This window comes from Limulus polyphemus, unplaced genomic scaffold (genome assembly GCF_000517525.1).
Source record: "Limulus polyphemus unplaced genomic scaffold, Limulus_polyphemus-2.1.2 Scaffold780, whole genome shotgun sequence".
Classification (NCBI taxonomy): Eukaryota; Metazoa; Arthropoda; class Merostomata; order Xiphosura; family Limulidae; genus Limulus; species Limulus polyphemus.
This window is the reverse complement of record NW_013666390.1, coordinates 306,548-316,563: the sequence shown is the minus strand read 5'-3', so window position 1 is coordinate 316,563 and position 10,016 is coordinate 306,548. Positions and strand designations below refer to the sequence as shown.

At 29.9% G+C, this 10,016-nt stretch overlaps 1 protein-coding gene across 6 annotated transcripts in view; it reads right to left on the bottom strand.

The window, feature by feature from the left end:
* Positions 1-9,019, bottom strand: part of LOC106460489 — a 45,024-nt gene extending 36,005 nt beyond the window's left edge. For 4 of the 6 annotated variants that reach the window (XM_022387237.1, XM_022387235.1, XM_022387236.1 and 1 more), the window contains exons 1-4: positions 8,951-9,019; positions 3,752-3,946; positions 1,811-1,912; positions 277-414 (exon numbers count right to left, since the gene is read on the bottom strand). In XM_022387237.1, coding sequence (XP_022242945.1) covers positions 277-414; positions 1,811-1,912; positions 3,752-3,898 — 387 coding nt within the window. In that variant the 5' untranslated portion in view covers positions 3,899-3,946; positions 8,951-9,019. Of the gene's footprint in view, positions 1-276; positions 415-1,810; positions 1,913-3,751; positions 3,947-4,992; positions 5,019-8,950 lie in introns of those variants that run through there. The other 2 variants (XM_022387232.1, XM_022387234.1) reach the window with 2 other exon arrangements.
* Between the last annotated feature and the right edge of the window lie 997 nt (positions 9,020-10,016).

Here is a 10,016-nt window from a genome sequence, read left to right as displayed (position 1 = left end):
ATAGCTATACATCATTTATAGGTTTGTAATCCTCCCAATTTTGTACAAATAAAATAGATGATATGATTTTTTTTACCCATATCCATAACAGCTTGTATCTGAATCACACTTTTTATTAATGATTCATATACATAATACATACTTAATAGCAGTTGTATTAAACAAATCACCTTTTAAAATAAGACAAATCTTTTTTTTTTGTAAAAATGACAATTAAAAAAAAACTGATGTTTATTATGATAAAAAAAAACTAACAAACACTTTATAAATACTTACTGGTGATGAGAAGTAAGATCCTCTGATAGAAGTAGCAATACAGATTAAAACATACAGTGCTTTTTGTGTTGTGATTCTACATGCTTTTAACACAGATGGAGACTTTATTCTTCTGTATTCTGATTTCACACAGAGCAGCTAAAAAAAAAAGAAAATCAAAATGTACCAAATATTATCATAAACCTGACACAAAACAGAAGAAAGAGAAGAACACCAAGACAGGAGTACAGGTAAAATTTTGAAACTTGTTTGTTAGTTTTAGATACTTGTGTAAAGCTACAAGGGCTATTTATGCTAGTTATCCCTAATTTGGAACTGATAAAACTAAATGGAAGGCAGCTACAATCAACAGCACCCACTAATAACTCTTATATATGCAACTATGACTCCAACAACACCCACTAATAACTCATATGTGCAACTGTGACTCCAACAGCACTCAATAATAACTCTTATATATGTAACTGTAACTCCAACAGCACTCATTAATAACTCTTATTAATGCAACTATGACACGAAAGTACAAAAACAGGAGGCAACAGGATGCAAACTATGTGTCCTTGGATCCACTGTCCGGCATGCTAACCACAATGCCACACCAAGTATACAACTCTTTTGAAGTGGGTTCCTCTGGCCTAAACAGATTTTAAGAATTTCTTTTACAACCTAAAATGCATTTTTGGATATCTTTGAAAAAAATGGCACATACTTTATTTTTTCCATCTTTCATGACCACATTTTCTCTTAAACAACAGCCATTTTGGTTATTCTATCCAAACATTTTGTTTTTGGAAAATGGATGATTGGCAGCATCATAACAAAATACACAAATTGGATGCTGATGTACATGTCAATACAATTTAATGCTTTTTTGTTGTCTAGTCTTAGTGTATTTTACATCTGTGGATAAATTACACATTTTTTAAATTTGGCAGAACTTTGTATTTTAATATTTGGAGGTGGAGGGATATTTTTTTTATGGTTAGGAATTTCTTTTTTTTTTGAAATTCACAATTGTACATTCCTCAGAAATTTTTAAGATGCATGGTTATATACAGATGGTCAAAACACTGAAACCTGTAGATCCACAAAAAAGTCATATGTCTGCCATATCAGCCCAAAAGCATGGAAGAAAACTGTACGAGCCATAAATAAACATTACATATGTAATGTAAGAAGCAACAAGAGAAACATTAACATTATTTAATTTCAATACAAAAATGTGGTATATTTTTTATGTTAACAGAAGGTTTTATAGTCTGCAATTAAGTTATGTGAATTAGACTTTTTTAATAGGCAAATGTTTAATACCAAATTGGTATCTGCAAGAACACAATACGTTGGTGCAGTTGTTGAGAAACATAACTTAGTATACAGTTGTGATATTACTGTCAACAAAGTTAATACATTCAAATGTATATAAAGCAAATGTAAAGTATTCTGAAATGTACATATTTAGCACAAAAACTGACTGAACATTATGCTTCAGATTTGTGTAATATTTCCTTTTAAACTAAATCTTTAATATACTCACCAGCTGTATGAAAGATACAACACTTATGATGTAAAATACACTGGAAAACGTAATGAAGTATCCCAGGTTTGGATCGGTGCAACTTCCCCCACTGTACTGCACCTAGAAAATAACTATCGTTTTTATAGCTAATTTCGGAAAATATTGTATTTTCACTCAAAATGCATAATGAATTTTTGCAACAAGTTATTTAATTTGCAAACTATATGAAAATGAAATCTCTTCGTTTTTGAAATATCACAGAACTCCTACTTCTTTATCAAATGTGCATAGGGTTGGTCCATTTACTAAGTGTATCTACATGAAATGTGAAAAATCTTTAGTAGTATGTACAAGTCTTTTGTAAACAAAAAATCAGGTATGTTACAAAATTATTTGTAATCAAGATGTCAGTGAACTGTTAAACTCAGTCTGACTCAGACACTGATAAGTCAAAGTTCAAGGTGATGTTTGTTTACAAAATAAAAATATTTTGTAGATCGTGCAGTTTGCATATCCTCTAGAACCTCCAAAATGCATATCTATGGGTGTTTTTAAGTATCCCTGTATACCGTACTTGGTATTTACTTTCCTCTACAATAAACTGTCACTAAATCAGCAATGTAGGATCAAATGAATAGTTGATAACTGACATCAAATACATAATACCATGTTGAATGGCACTCTATAAAAGGTAGTAGCATGCGCACTTCGACTTCCATCCATCATACTAGAAGGGTTAAGCAGGAAAGCAGAAGAAATAAAAAAAGCTAATTAATTATAACAAAACTAATAAGTTATAATTTCTAAAAAATCAACTCACTAATTGTTAGTAAATTTACCTCAAACTTGCTTATTTTTATTTTTTCATTTAATTTTCTGAGCATATATCTTTAAAAAGCAATTCATAAATAATATTAAAGTGTTTGCAAATGAGAAGAAAAATGCATAACATTTCTGAATAAATATTATAAAACAAGAGCTTAATAGTGGATAAAAGCCCAACATAACCCAAGGACCATTTTTAAATAAAAGGAAAATGACTATTAAACATCCAAAGGTAGAGAAATCTCGTGTTAAAACATGGACTTATTGACCAAAGAAAGTAAAACTTAATTTAAAATTAAATAATTTGCAGTAAGCTTAACAAGAAACAAAACTCAGACATTGAATCATTAAAAATAAACATAAAGATAAAACATACAAATTATTCTGACCTTACTGCAGAATAGTAACTGTAATGTTTTTCCTTTGACAAAAAAAAAGTCTTCTGTACTTCATTGGTAGAATAGAAATCAAAAATGTTATTTTTACAATACCAAACAACATCATGCAATAAATCCTTTATTCTACACAAAGAATAATCAGTGTTAAGACCAGGATTCTTAAAAACAAAACAGGGTATTATTTCAACTTTCACATGCAAAACAAAATATACACACAATACAAGAATTACAGGTCAAGACATTTACAAACAACACATTTAAACTACAAATAACTTCTAAGTAACATAGTTCCGACACAAAACTTCTAATTCAACAATGTAACCTCCTGCACAACTTCAACAATATAACCTTAACTTTGAAAATTAATCACAAAAATCCATTTTATTATATACTTACAAACTCTAATTAAATATAACTCATAACAGTTCTAATTGAGTTTCAAGCAATACCCAATCTATTCTCTAGATTCTCAAGCATCTGGTATATGTCTTCAGTTTTATTTTTCTGTATACTTTATTTGTTACAATATGATACAATCACAATTACATACAGTATAGTTATTGGCTATTGACAAAACTTCAGTTCCACATAGTGTCTATCATTGTGCCTCACAATCCTCGGACTGATAATGCCCCGAAAGGAATTATATTACAGATTTTGAGAAGATTGTAAATATTACTTAAATAACCAAAAGTGTTAAAAGTCTGATACACACACAAAAAAAAACACTTTATACCTCACAAAAACAAACTCCTTCATAGCAATCACCATGTCCTGAACAATTGTCCAAACATTTGTCTTCCATCAAATCCCAAAGTTTCAGTCTATTTAAAGGAGAAAGATGAGTAACCATGCTAGGAGGTGGATCATCGCAGTCCAACATACTTGATATCTCTTGATAAAATCACACGCAAGACGTTTCAGCAGTATTCTATGAAAATAAATTAATAAACATGAATGTTTTTTATGAAAATTATAAGCCTGCAAATATTCTAATGAATTCTTCTCTACAACTGTTACAATATGCATACGGATAACCACTTGAATAATTGCAAATAAAAATGCTTAATTCTTAAGAACTAATTTATAATATAGCAATTAAAGTCCTTCATAAATGTTTTTGGTCACAAGTTCATGCCTAACAATGATTTTGTTATCTTTGGGATATCATAACATCAACAACAAAAAAATCAAATACTATAAATAGCTTCTTAACTAAAAATAATATAATAATTAGGCTTAAGGATGAGCAAATAGTTTATCATCAACCCATGGAATAGGATATGACTAGTAAATATCAGGTAAGTCAACAGTGGATATCATAATATCCTTAAAGATGTTTCACATTCTCTAATCAAATCCCAACTTATTCCTGAAGAAAGGTCTCCTTTTCAAATATGTACTAATTAGCAGGTTTCCTGAACCTAATTTATCTGCTTTTTTAAATTCTTAATTTTTAGTAACATGTTTATAACATCAAATTTTATTCGTAATACTAAAATATTACTTAAAACAAAAATAATTGAGAATGCTTAATTAATAAGAACCAGACTCTCTTAACGAGTAAGTAAAAACTTGGAAAAGAAGTATAAATAATAAAGAGGAAAAATGATGTACTTAGGATTATAACTTGTTTTTCATGAGAGAGAAACACAGACAGTGTGTAGAAAAAGAAGAGCATATGTGTTGTTATTAATACAAGATCATTATGTGAAAAACAACTAACAAAGTCTTTGGGTCCATTTACAAAAAGCCCTCAACAGAAAGTTTATTTTTCACACTATAACTTTGCTTCAGTTTATTCCTCTTCCTGAAAAAAAATTGTTAACATGATTAAGGTGATGAAACAATAAAGAATGGAATGCAAATATAAGCTACAAATAAATTACTTGATTTAAGTAATTAAAACAAAACAAACACTTTTGTTTTTAAAATTTTAATTCAAACTGGGCAAGGGCTAGTTGTGTATAGCTGTACCTGATTTTGAACAAATAAACTAGAGGGAAGGCAGCTAGTCAAGAGCAGTCACTACCCACTCTTGGGCAAGTGTTATCTATCCATAGAGTGGTTATGAATTCACATCACTATTATGATGTATTCACAGCCCCAGACCACATCCTTGTGACAACAGGACATGAATCAAACTCTCTGATTCACAGTCCATACATGCTAGTGGTGGCCAAGCCAGTCCATAAAGAAAATAATGTAGAATAAATAGAGTAGGTGCAACTTGATTCACACAATGACTGAGAGATATACGTGAATGATAAAATGCAAAGATTCAAGTGAATAGTTAAGTATTATTAATACACATATTAGTGTATTACTACTACCAGCCAGTAAATGTAATGTAAGCTCTTCTGTATCATTGTTAGTTATACAAATAACTTTAAAATTGAATTAAAACTTGACAATTTGCAGAATGGCTTCCTTGAGATGTGTTGCTAATTTAACTTTGTTAAAATAATTTTTGGATACACAAGGTGATACAAAATATTGTATGCATTTTTTGAAGTTATGTATCTTGCGTACTTCCTGCATAATCTTTTCCTCTAAGTCTTTCAGCATTCAAGGTTTAGCACCATACACTTTGTCCTTCAGCACTATAAAATGATAATGAACTTAATATAAACCAAAGACAACATAATAAAATTGATATTTAAAATTATGTATACATTTTAAATCAGTGATTGGATTTTGCCTGATAGAAGAAATATTCTCAACACATTTGAGTACTATGACCACAGGCATTATCCATTATGACTTAAGGAATGACAACATATGCAAAACTTTAAGTTTCAATTTTATTATGTTGTTTTGGGTTTATATTTATTTATATATACAGTATGGAAATAAAATGAATCATTCTTGTACTTTCAGTTTGTTATTTGGTAAGTAAATAAGTAATGTCAATCCAGTGGTTTATTTATGCTTTGAACTTGGTAATTGTGTATTCATAATACATAATTACTACTCTCCTGTTAACTCATTGCTGTTTTATTAAAAATGCAACTTTGAAAAATCTCAATTCAAACTTGCTATAAATAGCAGCAAAATATAATTTTTATAAATCTAACATATAAGCATATTTGTGAAAACATGCAGCATGTATATTATCAATTTTGAACAACTGAGAGTTTTGGTCAGTCATGGGTATCAAAAGTAAACTTTTGGAAAGGAATCAAGCTTGCCAGTAATACACCTGCTAGAAACCAGGGAGATTCAGGAGCATACATCCCTAAGAAATTGCACTGGAGATTTGGGGAGGAGAGGGGGAATCTCAGCTTCTTTGATTCTAATGCCCATATCAGTAAATTCCATTATGCTTTATAAACAATTTCAGCACATTGTACTTAAAATTAAATTTATTTCTCAGACGTAGTATATTGCTCATACTCTGTAAATTTCATTTGACTAGTGTACATGTTTCAATAATTTTCATTCTTACATTTTCATTTTATTATATTAAAGTGAACCTATTTTTTTTATGAAATATTTAAAACATATTTGTTTAACATTTATGTAATATATTTTTAGATAAAATCCTATAACACAACCATACAGGATTTAAGGGATTAGTATAAAATCATGGCATTACTTAAGCTAATAAGTTTGTGTAGAGAAAAGAAAAAACAGCAACCTACCATCCTACAAAAACAAAATAAAACTCTTCATTTATATGAAAAATACCCTTGTGAACAGAGCATAAAGTATAAAATACATTCATGAATAACAATTCTACACTATTTTTCCATTATCTTAAAGTTAAAAAAGTAAGAGAAGGGTCCCTCCTCTGTAGAAATCAACTTTTAAATTAGTGGTCCAAGGCTTGTTAATTCATGATACACCACAACTACTTCTTCAGCTACTTTTTGATGTTATGCCAGTTTACAAGTTATTTTGTAAATAAATTCCTGAAATGAACACACCTGGATGTAAAACAGGTGTTTGCCTTCTGTAGAAGTCTACTTCTAAATTAGTAGGCCAATGCTCATTAACATATACCCCAGCTACTTATTTGAAATGAACTTAGATGTTATGCAATTTACACAAGTTCTTTGTAAACAAATTGGGTCTTGGAACGCAAGTATAAACAAGAAAAGTAGCCTTTGTTGTGGATTCCCCCTCTATTGATACAAAGTTTTAAGTTAATACTATGATGACATTTTACCCTTTTTAAATAAAAACAAGTTATGTTTAATCTACAGTTTGATTTAGTAAGTATGAAGTGACTTTAGCTATAATTTAAGCTTATTCAGTTACTTGTAAGTAATAGAACAGGCTAATTAAATTCGATTATTACACAAATATAATCTAAAGACTAGTTATTTATCACTTCCTATTTTAGTGAGAAGGCAGTAATAATACAGCATAATACATTTAACATTAAGTTTAAAAATGTTGTCAATATACTATTTGTATTTAGTTTTGATTATTTGTTCCAAGACTTCAATTGTTAAGAGTAATTTAGGTTTTAAGCACTCACAGTTTGTAAGGTGCAACAACTGGATTTTATTTGAAAATTGGGACTGGCATGCACATATAAGGAAACTAGTAATGAATATGTACAACTTGTGTGTAAAGTTAATATGCTCGAGAAAAAATTGGAGGTTATCCTAAATAGGGTAGAGCCAATGGGTAACTGTCAGACAGTGGCAGCAGGATTTAAAAAGGAATTTAAGTTTTTGCATGCAAATGATACAGTGGCTAATAATGACTTTCACGAAGTTAAAAACAGTATTAACATGGCTAGCATTAGTGGGCTTAATTATATTGAGCAGGTTCTATTAAACAACAGAGTTAAGACTTTAGTTTGTATTGATGAGGATCTGAGAGAGAGAAAACAATAACAAAAGGAAGAGAAAGGAATGGGAATGAAAATTGAATCTAGGTAATAAATACAAGGGTAAAAAAGACAGTGGAAAAAAAATTAATCAGAAAAAACAAGACAGCTTTTGTATGCAAAGGATACAGTGTTATTGAAGAAAAAGATTTTGGTATTCTGGCTGATTAGTCTCTTAAGCCATCCAAGCAATGTTTCTGTTGCTAGTGGTAAGGCAAATAGGATTTTAGGTTGTATTTTCAGAAATATTTTGAATATAAGTCTAAAGAGGTTACAATGTCATTGTATTGGTCATTGGTTATACCACACACCATAAGGAATGTCGTGAACTCCTGTCAATTAAATATCACCATGTGCTATTTGTAACAAAAGGAAAATCAGTTGATATTAAACATGAGTGGATCGCTCTGAATCATGTTTATGTGACGAAGTGTTAATCTCGTAAAATAACCCAATAAAGACATCGCCATTAAAAGTTTTGATAAATGAACGTGCTTTTCCCACATATTTAAAGAAACTGTGAAAAAAAAGAGGGGGCTAGTAAAATACAGTTTTTAACTGGCTGAAGTTTCATACAATGCAATTTTAATTATGATTTTATTGTTTTGATTTAGCCACGTCACTAAGTTATTGGTGGTTACTTGTTTTCCCAGATGTATAATATTCTAAATTTACATAAAGTCTCTTACATTAGTTTTATATATAAATTCTGATCACTATTATAAGTGTGAAGGGGACTAATAGTAAAACGTAATTGAAAACTATTTTCCCCGATAATTCTTTGGGGGAAGTACCGATAATAAATGTAGATTGATCTTGTTTGTTGATAAAACTAGTACAAAGAGTTTCAAACCTTAATAAATCGGGGTATATATTAACTTCTTTTTACGTGGCAACGTGCTTTAAATAACATGATAAACTAAAAGTTATGTAATGTTTTAATTCTACACTGTAAAATCTTGGCTAACTGTCGGCAAATACGAACATCTGATAAGAGGAAACTACAACCAGTTTTATTATTAAATAAACTTTAATCCTGTTAAAAATACACGTAGATATTTTCTATTAAAATATGCAAAAACAAATGCTTACCCTTACCAAAACAGTAAAACAAGTTTCACAAACAAAGTGACTGTAGGATTATTATTGAGTGACTAAACTCCCGCAAAGGTTGACGGGATAGAACGAACTGAATTACATTGACCTGGTATGTACTGACAAAAGAACTGGTTAAGGAAATCATATGTTCTTTCATAGTATTATATATTACTATAAACGCATTTGAAAATAAGTAACATGGAAGTTTAATTTTGTTTCAAAGTGTCGTAGCTTAGTGTAAATGAATTTGAAAATAAGTACGTCACAAAAGTTTTCTGAAAAACTGTTGTTTTTTATTCATGCAAATACTCTGTCAGGCTTTATGAAACATGCTTTGCAAATATTTAAATAAGTTTAACAAAACAAAACTCTTCGATAGTATTTTGGCTAATGAAAATACAAGAAATGTAAATTTGAATGTAGTGTCATTGTAAATTTTTTTTATTGATCCATTGCATATAGGCCCAAAGTAGCTCAGCAGTAACTAGCTGCTGGTAACGTTAAAAACTGGGTTTCAATACCTGTGGTGGTCACAGAACAGATAGCCCAGCCCATTGTGTGGCTTTGCACTTAACAACAAACAAACAAATAAAAACAACCTCATGCATATGCACTTTGTCTTACTATAGCAGCCTCTGAAAGTTATATTCCTGATCTACCAAAGTGAACGGAATGTTAAAACTATTTCTGTTTTTTCATGGTTTCAAAATAAAGAATAATGTGGTCTTTTACTATAAGAGTTTTAAAAGTAGTATCAAATCAATTACAAAACCCAGAAATAATAGAGTTATCTTTTAATATTATGTGTTGTGATGAATTTAATGACAAAATGGACAAAGGAAGAATTTTTTCTTACCGTTATAAGGTATATATATATATTGTTACGACAGCGAAAGTCACGTGACTCTAGTAACACGTCATGAGCTTCTAGAAAATACATGTCCCTTCGTGAAACCTCGAGTGTTTACTAGATTTACGGTATTCTGTATATAAGACCGCCAACAAGTGACGGCAACAATGTAGTTGAATTGCAGACAGAGATAGAGACGGACAGTTGGGT